At 40.7% G+C, this 24,407-nt stretch overlaps 1 protein-coding gene across 1 annotated transcript in view; it reads left to right on the plus strand.

Annotated features, from left to right (window-relative positions):
• AGBL1 (ATP/GTP binding protein like 1) overlaps positions 1-24,407 on the plus strand; it is a 1,004,372-nt gene that overhangs the window by 323,059 nt on the left and 656,906 nt on the right. The window contains exons 9-15 of the mRNA XM_037832989.1: positions 7,028-7,193; positions 8,172-8,239; positions 13,650-13,766; positions 14,812-15,395; positions 16,902-16,985; positions 17,207-17,293; positions 18,427-18,575. Coding sequence (XP_037688917.1) covers positions 7,028-7,193; positions 8,172-8,239; positions 13,650-13,766; positions 14,812-15,395; positions 16,902-16,985; positions 17,207-17,293; positions 18,427-18,575 — 1,255 coding nt within the window. The remainder of the gene's footprint in view (positions 1-7,027; positions 7,194-8,171; positions 8,240-13,649; positions 13,767-14,811; positions 15,396-16,901; positions 16,986-17,206; positions 17,294-18,426; positions 18,576-24,407) is intronic.

Below are 24,407 nucleotides of genomic sequence, written 5' to 3' on the forward strand. Positions count from 1 at the left end.
AAGTTTCAGCCCCATTTTTCTACTCATCCATCCATACACTGGATAAAGGGAGTGCAATACACAGGGTTTTCACAATCACACTGTCACCCTTTGTAAGCTACATTGTTATACAATTGTCTTCAAGAGTCAAGGTTACTGGGTTGGAGTTTGGTTGTTTCAGGTATTTACTTCTAGCTATTCCAATATATTAAAACCTAAAAAGTGTTATCTGTATAGTGCGTAAGAATGTCCACCAGAGTGACCTCTCGATTCCATTTGAAATCTCTCAGCCACTGAAGCTTTATTTTGTTTCATTTCGCATCCCCCTTTTGGTCAAGAAGATGTTCTCAGTCCCACGATGCCGGGTCCAGATTCATCCCTGGGAGTCATATCCTGCATTGCCAGGGAGATTTACACCCCTGGGAGTCAGATCCCACATAGAGGGGAGGGCAGCAAGATCACCTGCCAAGGTGGCTTAGTTAGAGAGAGAGAGAGGGCCACATCTGAGCAACAAAGAGGCACTCGGGGGAGACTCTTAGGCACAATTATAAGTGGGTTTAGCCTCTCCTTGTACAACAAGCTTCATAGGGGCTAGCCCCAAGACAGGGGGCTCAGCACGTCAAGCCGTCAGTCCCCAATGTTTGTGAGAACATCAGCAACAATCCAGGTGAAGAAGTGCAACACCTCTGCATCCTCCTCCAGCTATTCAGGGGGGCCCCGAATATATATTTTTATTCTCCACCCAAATTACTTTAGGATGTGTTGCTATTTCATTCTAATCTATACAGACCTACCATAGCTCACTTCCTATTCAAAGTTCCATGTAATTGTAATGTTCGAACAAACTGACTGTAGAAGTTATGTTGTTTAGAAAATGTAGATCCTACTGTGTGGCTCGTTTTAAAGTACTCCAGTAAACTAATCAAGACCCACACTGAATGGGTGGGGCCACACTGCCATGGAAATAATCTAATCAAAGGTATTACCCACAGTTGGGTGGGTCATATATCCATGGAAACAACCTAATCCAAAGATTCCAACCTAATCAACACTAATACGTCTGCCCTCACAAGAATGCATTAAAGAACATGGCATTTTGGGGGACATATATATCCAAACCAGCACAAGTATCTGAGTTCAAATTGAAGCACTAGCGCCTACAGCTGTTAAACTAGGATGACGTTGCCCAACTTCTCTGGGCCTCAATTTTTTTCCTGTACATAATGGAAACAATAAAATCCAAGTGTATGTGTGGACTAAAAAAGTTAATGTAGAAATGTTATGTACTTAGACTAGTTAAGACTGTGAAAATTAATGGGATACATACCACTAGGGAGCTAATGGTGAATACAGCAAACAAGACCCCTCATCTTGTGGGGTGAGCATCCTTGCAAGGAGAGTAAGACAATAAGCAAACAAAGAATCCCATGAGGAAGACAATTTCATATTGCTCAATGAAGACAATTAAGTAAGAACATAGGTCTACTGTGATGGGGGGGGTGGTGGAGGGAGAATGTATTCTTTCTGAGAGGTCAAGGCTCTCTGTGCAGGTGACACCTGTGGTGAGACCTGAATGATGGGAGAGGCTGGTCATGCTAAGGTTCAGGGGAAGAGGATCCAGGCAAAGGGGGTAGCACCTGCAAGAGCCGTTGCTTCCCTGCACCAAAGTGGAATCTGTGGCCTAGGGTTTTCTGGATTTCAATCCGAAGAACAAATTCCTTAATTTCACTTGATTAGAGCTAATTTAAATCCCGTCTTGTGAGGACACATACATGTTCTCTATTGATGATGTGAACATCTCCTAAATATCTGTCACCGGCTCCCCCATCTCCTCCTGGGCCACAGCAGCCATGTTTCACCTGCATTCTGCTGCTGGTTGGTTTCCTATTAGCCAGTCTCTGCACTCCTGCCATCAGTCTCACTGCTTCTCTTTGGACACCCTCCAATTTTTCTCCACCTGAGTACCCTTGAGGTAATGAAGCAGCCAACAAGAGCGCTGTTTTCCAACCACAGCATCTGTAGACTTTTCCCATTTAAAAAATAGCTTTTTTTCCCCCTCCTAACAATAACATAATACTGTGCTGCAAACCAATATCTAATTTTCTATCTGCTATCACCTCTGGGTTTCTCTCCATCATTACAGCTTTCAGAGTTTGTCAGTCATGAAAATAGCTGTATTTTACATTCTATTTCTCTGAATGAAGCAGTGCTTTGAATTTTTCTGAGCTTTACTTTTTAAGCTTGTGGTCCCCCAAGTCCTAATATTTCCCAGTCCTTGGAAAATACTCCATTGCATTGCTGATATCCAGCAGCGCCCTTCCCCCACTCCAGTCTGGACGCTGTACCCAGTTCCTCTGCCATCTGTATTATCGGCTGTTTATGTATTCCATGTTTAAAAAAAAAAATTAAAAAGGCAATCAAGGAAGAAGATGGGCAATCTGAGAGGTACATGTATATGATCAGAAGAGGGTGGAGGAAATACCATCTGAAGTTCAGGCATAACAGGGGCTGCGAGTTTCTAAGCAGGGTCTTAGAAGTATTATACTTTGAGAACCATTGCCCTAATCTATGTTTATTAGTGTTTATAATGCAATTACGAACCTATTGGGCATGGGAGTGACTGAGGAAGAACTATTTTTGAGTCTTTTCCACAGCCTTTGCCCATTATATTGTTCTTTGTCTTTCTGCTGAGGCCGCTGCTTCTGGTGTCTCTCTCCTGATGACCCCACAACTTAGTTTCATGGGTCATGTAGTCTTGCCTTGATCCTCCAGATATCCCTTTAACAATCAAAGGATGGGATTGTCCGTAATGCAGTTGAGGGTGCTGTGCAGTGTAATGGAACTTGTTGGAGCTTTGCATGAGAAAAGATGAAGAAGGATGACAATTTAAACACAAGGTTAAAGGAAAGAACCCCTGTGAGTATACAGTATGAGATCTCAATTTGGAATTGCAGTAAAAACAAACTTGTGTGAAATAATCAGATAAAGGGATCACTCTGTGGGGCTAGAATAGATTTAGAGACCTAAAAAGTTGCTAGAATAATTGGTTCTCAAATTTGAGCACTCATCACAACCACCTGGGGGGCTTTTTAAAACACAGATTACTGGGTATCCCCCCTCTTGTGTCCACCAACAGTTTCTTATTTGGTAGGTCTGAGCTTCGGCATGATAATTTGCATTTCTAACAAGTTTCTAGGTGGTGCTGATGTTACTGGTCCAGGGGCCTCACTTTGAGACCACCGGAGTGAGCAAGGATAGCCTTTTAAAAGCTACAGCTACCATTTTTTTTTTCTTTTTTTTTGCTCAGAAAAAATGGCATATCATGCCTTGATTCATTGGGATCCTTTTTGCCCACCAGGACCAGTTGCCCCTACACCATGGGTCTGTGAAAGGAGGAATTGAGTCCTACAGGCAATGTTACCCACCCAGGATCGGGTGCTCCTTCCCCTGGAGGTCAGATTGGTCTGAGAGTATTTACTATTTATTTAGTAAATGTTTTCTGAGCACTTGCTATGTGAAAGATATTGAAGCTAGGTTATAAATAGGGGGGTTCAAAGATGACAGTGATAAAGAACCCAGCCTCGCCAGGAAACACCCTCCTGTAGGGGAAATCATTAAAAAGAAAACCATAGTGCAGAACAGCTGGTGTGATGTGGAATTAGCAGAACTATGCAGAGAAAGGAGAAGCCACCTTGGTCTTGGCCGCTTAGGGAAGGCTTTAAAAGGAAGTCACATCTGAGTCAGGGCAGGATAACACTCAGAAAGCTTGAGAAAAACACCTTGGTTTGTGCCCTGTCCAAAGAAGTGCGAAGAGGAGCCATGAGGTGAAGATAAAGATAAAGCCGTGTGGAACTAGTGGGACAACTAAGACACCTCAGAGAGTCAGGTGGAAAGACCTGGGTAAGAATGAACCAGAAGGGCCCAAACCAAGGTGTTTCCATGTAATTTCCTAATTTGAAGCTACACCACATTGGTTCTGTGCCTTAGAATTCACTTGTTTATGTTCAGAAAGTCACTGGCGAGAGATGAGCGAGAGATGAGCGAGAGGGACTAACCCAGGCTGGCGGTTGAAGAACAGCTGTCTGAGCTAAGGCCTGTATGACCAGAGACATGAAGGTCTGGAGTTGAAGGTTCCAGGGAGAGAAAGAACAGAAAATGCAAAGGCCCCAAGGTCGGGAAGTAGAGAGGGAGGTGGGGGGAGCCTGAGAAACAGAGAGGCTGGAGTGGTAGAAACATTGTGAGCAAGACTGGGGAAGGCATGGGATGAAGTTGGAGGCCCAGGCAATGTCCAGAGCATTAGATCTTCCTAAGCCATGATAAGGAATTTGGGTTTTATTTCCACCTGATTTTCAGCAGGGAGGAAGAGAGGGGGAAGGCATGAGTTAGAGAATTAGGGGGATCTTATAGAGCATTCTAGGCTATGAAAGGGGTTGAATTTTATTTCTATCAGGTTTGAAGGAGGGGGGTGACCTGATAGGATTTATGTTTTTAAAGGACCATTCTGGCTTCCCTTTGGAGGGGTGGTTATCAGAGGTCATGAGTGGAACAAGGGAGATTTAAGATGTAAGGATCCCTTGTATCTTAAATCATCCTAACACTGATGGCTTAGGCTAGTTAGAAGCAGAACTGAAACGTAAACATAGGATGGCTGACTCTGAGTCCTGTTCCTTTTCCACTAGAAAGTGTCATTTTGTTATTGTGAGGAATATTACTGGGACTTTGCTCTGAGTAGCAGTGGCCTCCTAGGGTTTGTTTTCAGTTTCTTATGACATTTTATGAACCTAACAATCCCACTAACTAAAACATTTACTGTGTGCTTCCTATGAGTCAGTCACTTTGCCTACTTTAACCCATTTAATACACACCACAACCTTAAGAGGTAGGTTCTGTTATTTTCTCCATTTTACAGGTGAGGAAACTGAGGCACAGAGAGGTATAGTAACTTGCCCATGGTTGTGCAGTTAGGAAACTTTGGCCCACAATTTGAGTTTAGGTTGTCTGGCTCCAGGAGCTGAAGCTGTTTACTCTTATTCTATACTGCCTATGTGCCATGGAATAGGGTATTCATTTTCCCAAATTTAATTCAAAGGTGTAAATTGTGACGAAGCATTTAATGTTTTAAGCTCTCCTTCCAGATTATAATATATTTCATCATCTCTTCCAAGGAGCAAGTATAATATTGGGAGTGATGGAAAAAGTGAGCTTAAAAATCTTACCTATGCCCCCAATTCTGAGACATGTGTCTACAGATGTCCTATTTCTTGGGATCTTACCATCTTATGATACGCAGCACAAGTGCCAGTCCTGCACTTGAAGGAGGCTGAGAGTGAGTACCTCCTTAAAATTTGCATACCGGAAACCTCATTTTCCTCCCCTTTGTCCTGCTCTGTACCTACCCGTTAGCACTAGGGAACTGTGGACAGATGGAATTAGGTATTTCAAGTGTCTTGACACCGCAGATCATTTTTAATTAAAAAATATTTTCCCCAGAGTATAGCACACATCAAGTATAGCATTATCCCTAATGCCTCAGTTTTTACAAACCTTAATACCCCCACCACTCCAAATTCAGATCATGGCGTGGGCAGCCCATATAGACACTTGGACTTGCCTTCAACTCTCCATTCACTTCTTGCCTGCACAATCCCCCACAAAGTTAAAAGCACTGTCATCTTTACCAGCATCAACAACAATACCAATGACAATCACAGACAGAACTGGGTTCCAAGTTGGCATTTTTGACCGAGTATCCTGACTTGGACTTGACTCTGCTTCTCTGAAGGTTGAAACTCAGAACATTCTCTCTGGTCATCTACCTCACCTCCCTTCTTCTCCCCTCCACTCTCAGTTTTCTCTTTTTTCCAATATTAACACTTTTCACTAAGCACTTTAGCCATTTGACCAGTCCCAGGGATGAAACAGCCTCACCTAATCCATTTTCCACTGAGAGTGTTTCCTGCTGTGCGCTCTGAGGCTGTCTGTTCAGAACATTTGATTGGTACCATTTAATTGCACTGAAGAGGAGACTGCATCCTTGATTGTATGAAGATGTTTCTGTTTTGCAAGCTGGCTTACTTATATTATACTTTGAAGTTATTTGGGTAGTGAGAATTCATGGATAACATTTTATTACAATTTCATTTTTTTTTTCCATGTTTCTTTATGTGGCGCAACCGGTGATGTGGGCAGGGGGATACCCATTAGCGTGGCATTGGTTCAGGCATCCACCCTCCCTGTGGTGGGCACAACATCTGCCACATCTACTGCTCTGACTCACTGGCCGTGAAGGTGGCTGCGTACTTTTTATGAATGTCAAACTGGACGTTCATTCCAGTCAACTTTCTGAACTAAGTTGGCAGGCAAAACGTTTCCTAAGAGAAGAAAACAGCTGTGTTTTTGCCAAAGAGCTATGGAGCTGCTCTCAACTATCTCTCCTCTCTCAATTTAGTAAACTTGTTCTTACATTTTTTCACCGTGTCTGAAAAGAAGGGCCTTGTCATTTTCCATCAGTATCAAAATGTTATATTTGCAAACCCAATTTTTCTTTGCTTTGGGCAGGGACCAAGAGGGAACAACACTGTGGGCTTGGAGGAGAGGCCTGTTATTTAATTTAGGTACTTGGGATTCACTTTGTCTTTTCTTCTGATTTCATATCTTACCTTTTTTTATTTTTTCCTCTATATTTTTCTCTTTAGATAACAGCTAAAGGGGAAAAGCAAGACTTCCATCAATTTAACTACTCGTTCCCTGAGTTAGGCAATAATTCACAAGGACACATGGATTCTCCCAGCCTTCCTGGACGATATCTTCCCTTGGGTGCAGCATCCCTTGAAAGACCAAATGTCTATTTTCAGACTAAATTTGTTACAACAAAATATAGGCTGTGAAAGGGAAATAAAAATGCAGAGTCTACATGACACCAAAGCAGTCTTCTTTAAGGCTGCCTACCATCCATTGTGGCTGTGTGTAATTCATTACCTGAAACACTGTCACAGCAGGGGGCTCCACAGAAGATTCCAGGGTCTGATATGATCTTCTCTTTCATCAGAACTGCCTGGATAACAAAACCATGGAGCCCGTCACCTCCCTCGTACTTCAGATCCTGCGGCAGTGCTACCCTAAGTGTCTACTTCCCTTGGTCACAGCCAGCAGTGCTTATGCCTTCCCTGTCCCTGGAGTCATCGTCTCTGAACCATCGTGTGTTCTAACTGAAGGTAAGGTGAGCAGTCGCCACGCGCTTGATGATGAGCTCTGCATTTTGGCAATATTTCAGAGATTCGGCCATGGAAGTCGAATCAGTTGTTATACAGGTTGACCATGATTGGCCATTAAACTTATTAAAGATATGTATGAAAAAGCATTTTTTTTTTTTTCAGATACAGGGTGAACAAATACCAAGTTCACTTACTTTGTCCTTAATTATTAACGGTTGCCACTTGGCCCGGTAGCTGTTGAATGTCTGTATGGTCATCTCAGCCAATTAAAAAAAAATCTATTCCCAGTCCTATGATTGAGTCTCTTCATTGTCCTGACTGATTTGGGAATTAATGTGCCCTAAGGATGAAATTGAAATAAAACTCTTGCTATTTGCAACCTCAAGCTAGTCATATTATAATACTTGAAAGTATGATTATTTAATCTCCAAGAAGATCTTGCTGCCAAAAGATTCTGGTTCTTTTCTACCCCATCCTTTTCTAAATTGGGCAGTTTTTCCATAAGGCAACATTTCACCACAATGGCATTGGATGCTTTCTATGGACTTTTGCTTTTAATAGTTTCTTTCATTTCAAAATTAGGTAATTAATCTAGCTGGTATCTAAGTTCCAACAATTTTGTATATGTGTAGTATCTAAACTTTGGCAACTTTATTTGCACAAATACCTCTAAATGGATGTGAGAATCCTGAAAGTGGGGTCAGTTCCCAAGTCCTCAGAATGGTATTCAGATGTGTTATTTTACTCTGCACTAATTTTGCCCTCATTCGCTGTGGAACAACAGTTTAGGCTTTGTGATATAGTGTCCCGCACACCAGTTACACATATCAATAAGGTTTAAATTATAGTGAGATGTTGCACACTCAGTAGCAAACCCCTTGTTTGTGAGAGGAAGAAGTACTAACCATTGTGTGGTGAGAATCCAAATCCAAGGCCAAGGGGATGCCTCACCCATCTCACCTGTTTTTCTTTACCCAGAAGATTTTGAAGATGATGATGAAGGAGAAGTGGACAAGGACTCAGATTCTGAAGATCTGAAAGAGGAAGTAGGTACACCAGTTGTTGTTTCTAATGATCCATATTTTCACATCTTGCAAATGAAAATAAATATCATTTTCTATGTTTGCTTAAGCCCAGGTTAAATTTCAAAATCTATCTTAGTATTACTGAGTCCAGTACCTGATAGGTAGAGATGCTCAGGATATGACAGTTACCGTTGGTTTTCAAATTGTCTTTATCTTGGTAGGTCCAGTACAATGTTGCACTGTAAAGTCAATTCATGAAAACATGAATACTTTATCAGAATGAGCCTTAGATAGACACTTAATGCTTAGGGTTGGCATATTTAACAAGTGTGTATTATGTTTAGGCAAAGAGACCATGGGAAGATTTGTCAGGAAATTATTTTAGGAGATCTTACCTATCTTTGTAAATTACATGGCTTGTCTACCCATTTTGCACAGGGTCGCCGCATTGTACAGTTCCTTTTGTAGAAGAGTCTATGTGAATTGTGCTCAACTGCATGGTGCGCAATGTATGCAGCGGGGAAACGGTGCCCCTCAGTTCCTTTCTCACAATGACCACTGCTGTAGAACAGGGTCAGCAAACCTCTTCTGTAAATAGAAACCTTTTCTGTAAATAGAAACCTTTTCTGTAAATACCCACAAACTGGATAGCTTAAAACAGCAGTAATTTATTGTCTCACAGTTTTGGAGGCTAGAAGTCTGAAATCAAGGTGGCAGCAGGCCATGCTTCCTTGGAAGTCTGTAGGGCTCTGATGGAGGATTGCCAGCAGTTAGAGGTGTAACTGTCTCTGCCTCTGTCACACGGCAGTCGTCTCTTTGTCGCCTACAAGCTGTCCAGATTTTCTCTCCTTATAAAGCCACCAGTCTAATTGGATTAAGGCCCACCCTACTCCAGTTTGGCCTTATCTTAACTAGTAACATCTTCAATAATTCCTATTTCCAAATGTGATAGCATTCATAGTACTGGGGTTAGGACTTGAACATAGCTTTATTGGGGAACACAATTCAATCCATAACAGCCTGATAGTGATTGTTTTAGGCTCTGTGGACCACATGATCTCTGTTACAACTACTCAACTTTGTTGTTGTGACATGAGAGTAGCCATAGGCACTAACTATATGAATGAGTGTGGCTGTGTTCCAATAAAACTTAATTTACAAAAGCAAATGGTGACCCCTATTCTAGAACAGGGTTTCTCAACCACAGCACTATTGACATTTTGGGCTGGATAATTCTTTGTTGCTGGGTGCTCTCCTGTGCATTCATTGTAGGCTATTTATCAGTATCCTTGACCTTTACCCATTAAATGTCAGTAGCCCTCTGTGGCAGGTTGAATTATGCATCTCAATTTAGATATGTTTTAATTCTTAATCTACATCCCTGTGGGTGTGAGCTCATTATAAATAGGACCTTCTGAAGATGTTATTTTTAATTAAGGAGTGGCCCAACTGAATAAGGGCAGGCCTTAATCCACATTACTAGAGTCCTTTATAAGCAGAAGAAATTCAGACATAGTGGGAGAGAAAGTCACAGGGAGGAACTGGAAGCCAGAAGTCAATGGGAACTGGAAGAGAAAGGAAAGGACATGGCCATGAGATGTGATGCAGGGATGCAAGCCAAGAAACCCCAAGGATTGCTGGCAGCCGGTACTAGAATGTTACAGACTTTGGGGAAAAAGCATTGCCATGTTGATGCCTCAATTTTGGACTTCTGTTAGCTTCAAAACCATAAGTCAATAAATTCCCATTGTTTAATCCAACCCATTATATCATATTTGTCATAGCAGCCTGGCAAACATCTCCTTCCTCAAGTTTTGAAGCCAAAATATCTCCAGACAGTTCCAAATGTCCCTGGGTGGGGGTGGGGTGGGGTGGGAGGTGGAGGGGGGCAAATTTACCCCAAATTGAGAACCACCACTCCGGAATAATGATAATTTGGCTATAAGTTATAATTCCATCTCCATTTCTGTTGGTGGACATGGACTTGGACAAGCCTCTCAAGTTACAGTTCCTTAATTTGGTCATCTGCAAAATAAGATGGAGAAGTAAACGCTATGTTTTAAGATATTCTTGGGGATTAAATCTGAGTTAAAGAAGTTTGTTCTTTATCTGTCTGTCTTTTTATATATCATCTATCATCTATTTATCGAAAGAGACTCTTTAAGTTCTCTGTAATAAAAATCACTTATCTTGCCAATGGCGATGGCAGACATTTAGGGACCCCGTAGCCATGTCTCTAGGTTTAGACTGCACTGGTACTCTGGTGTTGTCAGGGTTTTGTTGATAAATAGAATCATTTCTGAAGTCATCAGTAGCAAATTGGTTCTTTGCTGTGTCTTGGCAGTGCAGACCCAAGGATTACGTGCTGAATTACTGGAATAATCCTGGGTGGCTGCATTCATTCATCAATGCCACTTTCCTCTCCCCTCTCACTTGCTTTTTGGATGACTGAATGTCTGATGCAGAGTGTCAGTCACCTCTTGTATCTGATATGGAGGGACAAGTTGCATGACAGTGCCTGACTTCAAAGCACGGGGATGGGGCACTTTTCAATATTATTCTTAGCCCCAGTGTGCAGACAATGGTTGGCTAGGATGGAGGGGAACCCAAACAAATGAACAAACCCAGCTGGAAAAGAAGTATAAGACAAGTTGTTCAGGGCTTGGAAACTATTCATGAAAAGCCTTCAAGCCAAGTGGACGATGAGAAGTCAGTGTGAGCACGAGTTGTAGAGAGAGAGGTAGCATCAGAATCAGAGCTCATTCTGGGGTATGGCACGAGCAAGGGAACTGGGACTCTAGAAGACTGGTTTTTCCTTGGTGAACTCTGGAGCATTTGCTGCAAAAAATGTAGACAAGGAGCCAGGCATATATTACTTCTGTTCACAGAACTGACACAGGACTTTAACCAATGACCTTCTCATTTGAAAAATCTTAACTAATAATTGAGTTCAACCTCTTTAGGAAGAATGATAGAAAGAACTGTCATTTGTAAAGGTATTTCAAAATGGAAAATTGGGTGGTGTGTTTTGATTGAACACTATCAAAGTCGATGTAAGAAAAGAGAAACTTAAAAGAAATACAGACTGGCTTTTTTTTTTTTTTTTAATTCATGAACACAAACTTCAGATTTGGAAGAATTCCAGAGAAGAGGGGATTAACAAAGTGAATTCAGTTCCTCTATCACTCCCTCCTTTTCTTCCTCCCTCCCTCCTTTCCTTCCTTCATCCCTTCATCCCTCCTTCTCGCTTTAATTTTTTCTTTCTTATAGGTCCTTTCTTAGGTATAATCCATGTGTGAGGAAGTACCCTAAGCTTTTGTGGGTGGCAATATGATAGAAAAATGAGTAAAACATTGTTTTTATATTCAGGTAGTTCCCAAACTAGTGATCTTGAGGTTTGTCCCCACCAGAGTTCAAATCACCACCTCCAAAAGACTTGAACTCAAGTCTCAAGTCAGGTAAACACGCATCCAGGTGATCCAGTCTAAGGAGCAAGGGCCAGAAGGCATTATCTATATTAGATGGGTGCCAGTGTCCTAGATGGTGAAGGATTGTCTGGATGGTTGTAAGGACACAGAAGAAGATCCATCTTTAGAGGAGAATACTTATAAGAAATACAGGAGGAGTTGAGAGCCTGACTGAGTGGCTGGAGATTCAGGCACCAAGCTCCAGACATCTGAGGAAACTGAGATAGAAACTCGAGACAGTCTCTGTTGCAACTACTCAACTTTGTTGTTGTAGCACAAAAGCAGCCACGAACAATAAGTAGATGCATGGATGTGGCTGTGCTTTAATAAAACTTTATATACAAAAATAAACAGTGAACCGTAGTTTATGGACTCCTGCTCTAGGGCTAAGTGGGTGGCCTAGCCACGTGTGCAATGAGTTCAGCTGCATCTCATAGGTTAGAAGACATTGCCCATTCCAGACACAGCAGTTCAAATACAGCCTTACTCACTGGTTGAGGTGGGGGTGGGGGTGGAGCTCTTCTAGTGTCCTGCCAGGTTGCGTTTCCATGAGTCCCACCTTTGGGCATCGCTCCTTCTGAAGCTGAGGGGGTAGAGGCAAGCAGGACCTGACAGATGAAGCTGGGAAAATGAGGGATCTCGATTACCAGCCTAAGGAGTTTGGGCCTGGTGTGCACTGTACCTGAAGATATCATTAACTCAACCTTGTGTAATTTGTTTTTCTTCTAATGTGACATTTGGAGGAAAATTGCAAAGATGAATGGAATATTTCATTTTCTTTTTTTCCCTGAATTAGGAATATAAACTTTTACTTTCCACACTCCTTTGTATTATAAGAATAATCCACACCTTTGGAACTGCCAAGTTTTTCCTTAAATAACCAAAGTCTATTCCTAAAACATATGTTAGGTTTTCTTCTTCCCATTTTTATTAGGGAAACTTGATCTAGGAGAGACATGGAAAGATGAAGATACTGGACTAGTTAATTTCTCATGTCATTTCAGCTGTAACTCTTGGAAAACACAGAAGTGTTTGCAGAGTTACCATCACCGTTAAAACATGATGAAATTATGATCTAAATGGAAAAATAAAGGGTCTGGAATTATTCAGTCTAGTGAAGAAAAGACTGGTGATGACTTGGTAAAATTTTAAATTTGTAAAAGGATAAAGACAGAGCAGGAGGATAAAGACTCAATGTAATCTCTCTCTTACCTAACTCTTGAATCTCATCTCTCTACCTTCTTCTTATTCTTTCTGTTTCAGTCACTTTCTTTCTGTAGACACCTTTAAGCTGCTCCTTCTGCTAGTAATTCCTTTCTCTCAGATCATTGCATAGTTGACCCTTTTTGTCAGTTGGATCTCAGTTAAAATGTGACTTTCTTGGCGAGGCCTTCTCAGATGACCAATCCAATCAACTTCTCATACCCCAATTTCGAAAAGTCTCAATTCACATCACCGTCTATAGTTATTTCCATGGCACTTGTCACTATTGGAAATAATCTTTTTCATTTGTTTACTTTCATATTTATTGTCTGTCTGCTCTCACTAGAAGGCACATTCCTGGGAGAATAATTGCTCACTGTCTGTGCTGATTCAACCTTTGTGGAACTAAATGGCAAAGCTAGGTAGATGAATGGTTACAGCAATTACAGTGGAGTTGATGATAGTGGTGATGAGATAAAATATTTCTTTTATATTGTGCTTTACTATTTCATTTCATTTTATATAAATTATTATTTAGGTGTGATGAAGTCTGATAAATACTGACATCAGTGCTGAAGAAAGTTGTTTATTTTCTTTTTATTTTAAAGGTAAAACCCAATATGTTTAATTCTCTGGATATCCTAGCACACTAATTTGAAGGCAAGAATACCATGTTCCAAGAATCACATGTGTAGTTTGTTTTGATGCGTCTCAGGATGGCTTTTTTGATCATAATGTGTTCTTTGACTATTCTAATGTAGGATAATGACTTGGAAACAGATGTGAACAAGCTGAGTTCCAAACCTGGCCTTGACCGACCTGAAGACGAATTGAAGCAATACGAGGCAATGTGTCTTGAGCTCTCCTGTAGCTTCGAGGTAGGACATATGCTGTGGTTCTGCTCCTTGCTGGTGCATGACAGGTGCTTTGCAGAATCCGGAAGGCCAAACAGAGGTGTCCAGATGGAAAGTATTGCTCATTATGAGCAATCTGCTTCTGGGATCTTTCTGGGGGAAAAACAGAAGGTTAAGCAAATATGTGAAAAAGGTGGCCAGGCTAGGATGTCTGGAAGGGCCCTAAATCTGCCACCCGACAGTCAGGATGGAAGTAGAATGGAGGAAAGTCACTGCTTGTAGTCTGGTAGGCAGGGTGCCCTGCCTCCACGCACTGAAAAGGCGTGAGACAATTCCTGATGATTTAATTGTTCTCTTGCCAAAGTGGAAAAGTTGTAGTAGATGGCTTTCTGAAGGTGGCCAGCCTAATTTCAGCCTCTCTTCTTTGTTAGCAGAAACAAATTGGGAACTTCAGACCTGATGTTATTATTTCAGTGGCTATTTGTTGCTCCAGTGGCTGCTGCTGCTGTCAAGATTTTAGACCTGCTTTTTAATCTCTATTATTTTCTTAGACCTTAACAAATCACTGAATTGGCCACATCTAAGGACACAAGCTAAGGCACATGATATTCATGTACAGTTAATGTTTTCTATTTCACTCCAGGATGCGGAAGGGGATTTGGGGGTAAATGTTTCAGTAAAGGAAATTTTAGTTCAGTATTAGAAAGACTTTTTATTAAAGCAATCAGAATAAACCTCAAATTAAAGGGGTACTGTGAAAGATACCACCTTGGGTTGCAGTGACACTCTGTGAATGTAACTGAATGGGGGTGTTGCAGAGGACATTCCTGCACTGTATAGAATTCCACTAGATGACCCACCAAAAGCTTCTTCCAAATGAGAGTTTCTATGATTTTGCCAGTTCTTTTGACTGTTGAAGTAGTCTTTACTTGAGCTAATCTTGAAAGAAGCTTCCCTATTCACAGAATTTATGTTCAGTTCTATTCTCAGAAAACGAGAACAGGGGTCAATTTGTATTCTCTACCTGGAAGCAAACACTGACACGTTCTTTTCCACTTTAAATCTGAAGGAGCTGGAGTCAAGATTTGGAGATGATTTGAACTTCGAAGAGATTGAGTGCGCCAATCACTACTACATTCCGACTGCTGCTGCCTCCCCAAAGCATCATGGCTTGAATAAGGACCAAAGCCCCTGGGGACTAGAAAGAGAAGACATAGTCCAGGCGTCCATTCTGAGCATGGTGAAGATAGAGAGGTCAACTGTGCATCTAGCCTCCAAGAAAAGACCTGCAATGAAAGCAGACCAAAACGTAGATTCCAATGGTCTTAGGATAGATTCTTCTGGAAATGGAATCCCTGATGTGCAGGCTTCCATGAAAGAGGATACTTGGGACATAGATGCTGTCTCCTGCCTGAGGATGAGTGCCTCTTTTTCCAATTCCACTAGGCCTAAAGAAATTGCTAAAGTAACAGAAAAGCTTCTGCAGACACATCCCAAGGATATCCCCTTCCACAATCCCTATCTTTATATGGCCAATGCCAGAAGAAGCAGATCTGTGGCAGATTTCAAGATGATGGCATTTCCAGATCTCTGGGGACACCACCCACCTTCTTCCGCCCAACCCATGTTGGAACGCAAATGTGGAGTCCAAAGGTGATGGTGTTACTGGTCTTGGAGCCAAAGTTTTTCTTTTCTTTAATATTTTTCTAGGAGGAATGGTTTGTACGGCTAACTCTGCTATCTGTAGGGAAGTGAGCATCAGCCAGAAGCGTGGCGATGCCTTTTGGGAAGCTTTTGCCAAATGCACAGGGTTTGCTCCTTATTAGGATATTTCAGAATGAAATATGTGGTAGTGGCAAGTGTGTATTTCCTGAAAAAGAATTCCTTGGATGACTGCAATGTAACCCTTTACCCATATTCATTGCAAACCCCTGCTATAGGGAAAGAAAATCCAGTTACCCCAAATACTGGAATCACAAAGGAAGGTTCTCAGAAAAATCAAGTATTGATTATTTTGGATCTCTTTTCTGCTTCCCTGCAAGTTGGTAATCAATACCTTGCTAACAGAGTGGAGGTGAAATACATCCACCCCATTGTGCCTACTTTATAGACGAGCTTGTCTTGGAGAATAGTTTTGCTGAATTGCTGAGGAGGGGATGGAAAAAACACATTCTCCAGGGCAGAAACAGTGGGTGATAGAATATTCCCAGAATGCAGGAAAGGGAGCTTTGCCTTTGGCTCATTGTGGTGAGATTAAAATGAAAATCACTAAAGCCAAGGAAAAAAAAAAAGATTTTCCCCAGAAAAGCTAATAGGCAAATATAGTAAGTCAGTGGAGCGAAGTGTGCAAACAGAAAGTTTCATTAACTTAATTTTTATTTCATCAGCAAATCATCCTCTCAAGGATAGATTCCAAGAACTGCTCCTACTCAGGCTGTCACCTCTGACCTCACATCCTGCACACTGTCTGCCATGCTTAGGTCCCTGAGAGACACCTCAAGGGCTGGCCCAGCAGCATCTTACTTCTGGATAGAACACATCCCTCTGAGTCCAGGCCTCATGTCCACCTCTCCTTCCCTCTTTTCCCACCCCATCCTTATGCACTGAATTGGAATCTGAAAGACACCTGTGGCTTCCTTCCTCCCTCTTACTTAAATCTCCCAAATTTTGTTATTTCTCAAACAGAAGATTCACTTTGGTCTTCTGGAGAAGACAGGGCCCAAGGTGTGTAAATGGTGCAAGAGTTGAAAGGCTTACAGAAGCCTCCCAAACCTTGAGAGTCCCAAGATCCCCCTCAAGATTGCCTCAGTGCAAAAGATACTTTTATTCATACAACCCGAAAGCTTTCGAAGTCCCACAGCCCAAATACTCTTGATAAAACTCTCCTTCAAGCCAAGAATCCCCAAACTAAAATCTAACATCACTGCTTCCAACATTCCCACTGCCTAGTGTGGTTTTATTTCTTGACAGAGAAGAGAAGGAAGGGGGAAAGGATATTGCTGTTTTCACCTTTCAAGCTCAAGGTTGGGGCATGATTAGATACCTCTATTTTTTCATATTACTGTAATGACTCCCAGGGCTTTTACCATATGACCCATAGGATGAGTGGGGTAGGGAGTAAGGGCCTACCCTTAACATATTTCTAATTTCCCTTTCCAGGATCAAGATATTTGAGGATGTCCGGAGGCTCATCCAGCCAAATGATGTCATAAATAAAGTTGTCTTCAGTTTAGATGAGCCTTGGTAGGTACTTTGTGCTTCAGCGGAATGGAAGGTGTGGAGAATTCTATCAGTGGCATGAGAATGGGAGTGTTTCATGTTAATAATCTGTTCTAGTCCTAAAAATAACATGACAAAAATTTGGGCTAAAGAGCCATGAGAGAAAGCTTATCTCTAAAAAATGGTAAGCTGTGACTTAGAAGAGCAGTAATGCATATGTTGACATGTTCCCTATTTCATCACAGGCCTTTGCAAGACACTGCCTCCAATTGCTTAAGGTTCTTCTCCAAGTTTGAGTCAGGAAATCTTCGCAAAGCTATCCAAGTGCGTGAGTAAGTAAGGAAAGCCTGCAGTGGGTAGCTCCTGCCAGCTCTTGAAAGCAGACCGGAAGCTCCTCTTCCCCACTCCCTGTTCAGTCACCCCACACTGGTAGCTCGAAATCGGTGAGCACAGCCATGGAAGGAATAATTGTATCATGAAATCAGCAAACGCTGCAAATCATACTTTTCCTCCCAGATAGTTGGACATTCACCTCCACACACCACTGGGGGACGCACTAGCCGACATCCTGGTTCACCTAGAGGTGAACTGTTCTGAAAATCTTATGTTCCAAACAAGGGACCCATATTTGGGTGTGAGGGCACTTTGGAATGTTTGTCCTTCCATTGATATGAGGCTGGTTCTATTGACAAGGAAGGCTACAGAGGGTCCCCTCTTCCTGTACCTCTCCATGTCTATTACTCCCACAGCTGGCACGTAGGTGGCAAAAACTATCCTTCATTTCGGGGGATGTGAGGTTCTATGTTCCTCTGCCAGAATCTACCACTGAGATGCTAATAATAGAAAAAGATTTAATGGGCAAGGAAAGCCTAGGGTTGCACACACTAAAGAGAAGGAAATAATCAAAAGAAAAGTAGTCTCTAATTCTTTTCCAGTGGCAGAATGGATTACTGTTCTCACTGTGTTATAGCTGATTCAACTAATGGAGTGTGGACTATATTTACCATGTACTAAAATTCAAGATATAAAATCCCTCTTCTGTGGGTGAATTTCTGAAGATAACAGGCTGGGACTATCATTTCTGTACTTGTCATGGACTTTGGAATTAGACTACCAACATGATTTCATCTCTTTTCAACTAAGAGACTTTGAGCAACTATCCAAGTCTTTATTTCCTCACCCTTAAAATGGGGATAATAGCACCCACTTCATAGGTGCTGTGGTTTTGAAACTGTCCCTGCCAATAACAAGAAAAGAGAAAAAACACAAAAACAAAAACCTGCGTTTCCAAAGCCTGTGCCCAATATTGTAAGATAAAGATGATAAATATAACTTACTGGCCAGCTGAGATCCTATGTCTTAGGTCTGTCATCCAGAACCCGAGACTCATAGATTCTCAGTGTTGAAAGTTACTGTAAAGGCCTTATAGATAGATAACCCTTCAATCTTATTTCTGACTTTCCAGGTTTGAATATGATTTGTTGCTCAATGCCGATGTGAGTGGCACCCAGAACCAGCAGTGGTTCTACTTCAAGGTCAGTGGTATGAGGGCTGCCATCCCTTACCGCTTCAACATCATCAACTGTGAGAAGCCCAACAGCCAGTTTAATTATGGTACGAGCTCTTGGGGAATAGGTTTTGCTGTGTGACACCAGGAATGATGGTGCTTGCTGAGTGTTTGGGTTACTGTCAGAAGCCCTGCTTGGGGTCCCAGAAGGTTTGAGGTTGAGTCTGCCCATTCTGATTACCAGAGATGGCAAAGGACTGGCTGACCTATGGCCCACTGATACTATGGTGTGTGAAGCTGGAAATCCTCTCTCTAGCATGGATTGCTGGTACCATGCATAATACCCACTGCTTCCTGACACCCCTACACTACATTGAGCTTTTGAGATCAATGGGCCCTCTCATTTATTCCCTCTTTGCATTTCCTACACCCCACAGTAGTAAATGTATTGGCCTGCTTGTCAAAAGATAGGAGAACAGCAAAATCTAATTGGACAAAGTGTTATAATTTGCATTCTCAGACAACTTTGGAGAAAGCTTAAATTCTGCTGAGTGCCTGTGGGCAAAAATTTTGGAGGAGACATTCCAAAGATAAAGACTGGACTTCTGGGGAACATGGTGGAGTAGGGAGCTCCAGGACTCAGTCCTCCCACCAAGAAAACTATCAAACAAGCAATAATCACCTGAAACAACTGTTTTGCAACTCCAGAGGCCAGAAGAATACTGAAAAGCATCCAGGAAAGAGTGGGAAGAAGAGGAAGATACATTATAGTAAAGAACTATAAATTGCTCTTTGTGTGGCAGCTACCTATGCCCATCTCCTGCTCTCATGGCAGACCACTGTGGGGTCTAGTTCCTGGCTACCTTCTGCTGACACAAAGGGATGTAAAAGTCCTCTCCCCCCAAGAACAGGGGTGGGCATGGCCGATCACTGATCACTGGGGCCCGGCTCTGGGGCAACTACTGTTTCTACCCATCCTGACAAAGACAGTGGCAGCCATTGTTTCAACCCTGTCTTGACAAAGGCATTGGCAGCCATTGTTTCGACCCTCCCCATGCAGGGGCAGAGGTGGTGTAGATTTGAAGACACAGTGCTTCCTCAGATCTGCAGGGGACAGTTAGCTGAAAGGCTGCATTTGCCTGACAGGCCAAGAAAGTTCAAATATAGGGAGCCACTGGAGAAACTTTTGGTTCCCTTTGCTGATCCCCTCCTCGGGGCACTTTGGAGCTGTTCTACACTCCCATTGTGGGTCCCTGGCCCAGTTTTGGCTGGGAAAGATTGACTTGGGAAAGTCCGCTCCACTGTGCCCTTCTCCCAGAATTTGCCCTTTAGGCAAAAACAGTGTGAGATGATGAACGGAATATAAAAAACTAGAGAGGCCTGCTGGCATTGAATACCCAGGAGAGGGAGGTCTGTCTCCTGGAAAACAGAGGGGACAACCAAGCTCCTATAAGCAGGGAAACTCTAAAACAAAAACAAAAGCTCAGGCAGGTCAAGACAGAGGCCCAGAAAGACAGGGAAATCCCTGCAAACTGCATTTGCTTTGGGCAGACCTTCCTGATAGGAGGGCTGAAGCTCAAGAAAATCTCTTTCTTATCACCATCTGGTTACAAAATCAAGAAACAGACATCTCAGGGAGTAATCCAAGAGTTAATATTTTTAAATATTAAAATGTATTCTGTGCAAAAAAAGAATGCAAGATGGACAAAGAAATAGGAAATGATGACCCACCCAAAGGAAGTGGATAAAAATACAGAAAACACCAATGAAGAAGATGAGAATGTGGACATACAAAACAAAGCCTTTTTAAAAATGATCTTGAAAATGCTTAAGGAGATGGAGGGAAGTACATAGAAAGAACTAAAGGATATCAAGAAAACAATCAGGAAAGCAATATGAAAGTCTTAGTAAAAAAAAAAAATAGAAATTTTATAAAGGAACCAACAGAACTACTGATGTTGAAGGCCACAATAACTGAAATGAAAAAATGCCCAGGAAGGTTTCAAGAGCAGATTGAAGCTGGCAGAAGAAAGAATCAGTGAACTTGAAGACAAGACACTTGAAATGAGTCAGACTGAGGAGCAGAAAGAAAAAACAAACATTAAAACTGAAAATAGCCTATGACACCTCTGGGACACCATCAAGCTTTATGGGAGTCCCAGAAGGAGAATAAAGAGCGAAAGTGGCAGAACGAATAATAGAAGAAATAATGACAGAAAAATCCCTAAATATAGCAAAAGATGTGAATATGCACATCCAAGGAGCTCAGAGAACACCGAATAGGATAAACATGAATAAAAATACAGCCTGTCATATGTTGATTACACTATCAAATGCAAAGGACAAGGAGAGGGTTCTGAAAACTGCAAATGAAAAGCAATGTGTTATATACAAGGGGGTCCCAAATAGATTGAGTGCCATTGTCTCCTAGGAAACCTGGAGACAAGAAGGCAGTGCGTTGCAGTACTTAAGGTGTTAAAGTAAAACAACTGCCAGCAGGAATTTTATATCTGGTGAGACCCTTTTTCAAAAATGAGGGGGAGATTAAGACACTCTCAGATAAACAAAAGCTGAGGGAGTTCGTCACCACTAGACTGGCACTATAAGCAATGCTAAAGGGAGTTCTTCATACTGAAAGGAAAGGGCACTAGATAGTGATTCAAAGAAGCATAAATAAAGACCTGTGGTAAAGGTAGCCAGTTGGGTAATTATAAATGCCAGTATTATTGTATTGTATTGTTTGGTATGTAACTCTGCTTCTTACTTCCTACAGGCACTAAAATGCAAATGCATAAAAAGTAATGATAAATCTATGGTTTTTGGACATATAGTGTATAAAGATATAAGTGGTAACAAGTACAAAAAATGGTGGGGGAACAGAGAGCTATAGGAAAAGTATATGTGCAAGCTATTGAAGTTAAATTGGTATAAAACCAAATATGGATTTATATATTTAGGGTTAAATTTTAATCCCATGGTAACCACAGGGAAAATAGATGAAAAATATTTCTAAGCCCTCAATATCATACAATACAAAAAGAGTAAATAAATACAAAAACAAGTTTTAACAGAAGTAAGGAACAAAAAAGGTATAAGAATTACAAAGACTAAATAGCAAAATAGCAGAAGAAAGTTCTGTATTAGCAGTAGTGACTTTAAATGTACATTGATTAAATTCTCCAGTCAAAAGGCAGAGATTGGCAGAATAGGTAAAAAAGCATGATCCAACTCTATTCTGTCTGCAGGAGACCTACCCTAAAGTCAAAGATACAAGTAGATTGAGGATGAAAAGATGGAAAAAAATATACCATTCAAGTAGTAAGCAAAGAGAGCTGGATGGCTATCCTAATATCAAATAAAATACACTTTAAGTAAAAAACAGTTATGAGGGACAAGGATAGTCATTATATACTGATAAAGGGGATAATTCAACAGAAAGAATAATCATAAGTATATATGCACTTAACAGCAGAGTCTCAAAATATATAAAGCAAATATGGACAGATTTGAAGGTAGGAATTGATGGTTCTGCATTAAAAGTAAGAGACTTTAACATACCACTCTCAATAATCAATAGAACATCTGGTCAGAAGATCAATAAAGAAGTCCAGGATTTGAATAATGCACTAGACCAACTAGATCTAACAGACATATAGAGAATACAGCACCCAATGAAACAGAATACACATTATTCTCTAGTGTACATGGATCATTCTCCAGGTTAGAGCATATGTTGGGTCATAAAACAAATCTCAATAAATTAAAAAATATTGAAGTCATACAATTATATATTCTCTGACCACAACAGCATGAAGCAGAAATCAGTAATAGAGAGAGAAATGGAAAATTCACAAATATGTTGGAATTAAACAACATAGGCTTAAACAACCAGTGGGTTACAGAGGAAATCACAAGTTAAATTAGGAAATATCTTGAGGTGAATGAAAATGAAAATACAACATACCAAAACTTATGGAATGCAACAAAGGGAGTGCTGAGAAGGAAATTTGTAGCTCTACATGCTTGCTTTTAAAAGAAGAAAGACTTCAGATCAGACACCTAACCTCAAAACTGGAAGAACTAGAAAAAGAAGAGCAAACTAAATCCAAAGTGAGCAGAAGGAAGAAATATCAAAGATCAGAGTAGAGGTATATGAGATAAAAAACAAATGAAAAAACAATAGAGAGAATCAACAAAACCAAAAGTTGGCTCTTTGAAAAGATCAATAAAATCAACAAATATTTAGCTGTACTCACAAAGAAAAAAGAGTGGATGCAGATAACTAAAATCAGAAATGAAGAGGGACATTACTAATGACCCCAATGAAATAAAAAGGACTATAAGAGGATACTATGAACAACTGTATGCCAATAAATTAGATAAACTAGTGAAATGGAAAAATTCTTAGAAACACAAGTCTGCTACATTAACTCAAGAAGAAATAGAAGATCTCAATAAACCAATTACTAGTAGAGATTGAATCATTAATCAAAAACATCCCAACAAAGAAAAGCCCAGGACCAGATGGCTTCACAGAGGAATTCTACCAAATATTCCAAGAAGACCTAACTCCAATTCTGCTCGAACTCTTCCAAAAAATTGAAGGGGAGGGAACACTCCCTAAGTCATTCTATGAGGCCAACATCACTGTCATATCAAAGCTGGGTAAAGAAATCACAAGAAAAGAAAATTACAGACCAATATCTCTTATGAGTATGGATGCAAAAATTCTCAACAAAATACTAGCAAACTAAATCCAATAGTATATGAAAAGAATTATACACCATGATCAAGTGGGATTTATCCTTGGTATGCAAGATTGGTTCAACATAAGAAAATTAAGTAATGTAATACACCACATTAACAGAATGAAGGAAAAAAAACACATGTTCATCTGAATTGATGCAGAAAAAGCATTTGACAAAACACAGCATCCTTTTTTTTTTTTTCTTTTTTGATAAAAACACTTAGAACACTTGGAATAGAAGGAAAATTCCTCAATATGATAAAGGGAATATATGAAAAGCCTACAGCTAATATTCTACTTAATGGCTAAAGACTGAAAGCTTTTCCTGTGAGATCAGGAACAAGACAAGGATGCCCACTGTCACCACTGTTATTCGACATTGTACTGAAAGTTCTTGCTAGAGCAATTAGGCAAGAAAATGAAACCAAAGGCATTTAAATTGGAAAGGAAGAAGTAAAACTTTTCTTTTTTGCAGGTGATATGATCCTGTATACAGAAAATCCTGAAAAATTCATAACAAAGTTCCCAGAGCTAATAAAATGAATTCAACAAAGTGGTGGGATACAAGATCAACACTCAAAAATCAGTAGTGTCTCTACACACAAGCAATGAACAATTGGAAGAAGAAATGAAGAAAAAAGAGTCCATTCGAAATAGAAACTAAAAGAGTCAAATATCTAGGAATAAATCTAATCAAAGATATAAAGGACTTGTAAACAGAAAACTATAAAACACTGCTAAAAGAAATAAAAGAAAACCTAAATAAATGGAAGGATATTTTGTGTTCATGGGTTGGAAGACTAAATATCATTAAAATGTCATTACTACCCAAAGCCATTTGTATATTCAATGCAATCCAAATAAAAATTCCAAAACCTTCTTTACAGAAATGGAAAAGCTAATCATCAAATTTATATGGCAGGGTAAAGGACCCTGAATAGTTAAAGCCACATTGCAAAAGAAGCATGCCATGAAGTTGGAGGACTTAAACTTCCCAGTCTTAAAACTTATTATAAAGCCTTGGTAATCAAAGGAGCATGATACTGGCATAAGGACTGACATATAGTACAATGAAATAGAATTGGGAGCTCAGAAATCCCATTTATGGACAACTGATTTTTGACAGGTTGGCAAGACCATTCAATTGGGAAAGAGTAGTCTCTTTAACAAATCGTGCTGAGAAAACTGGATC

This window comes from Choloepus didactylus, chromosome 4 (assembly GCF_015220235.1).
Source record: "Choloepus didactylus isolate mChoDid1 chromosome 4, mChoDid1.pri, whole genome shotgun sequence".
NCBI classification, from domain to species: domain Eukaryota; kingdom Metazoa; phylum Chordata; class Mammalia; order Pilosa; family Megalonychidae; genus Choloepus; species Choloepus didactylus.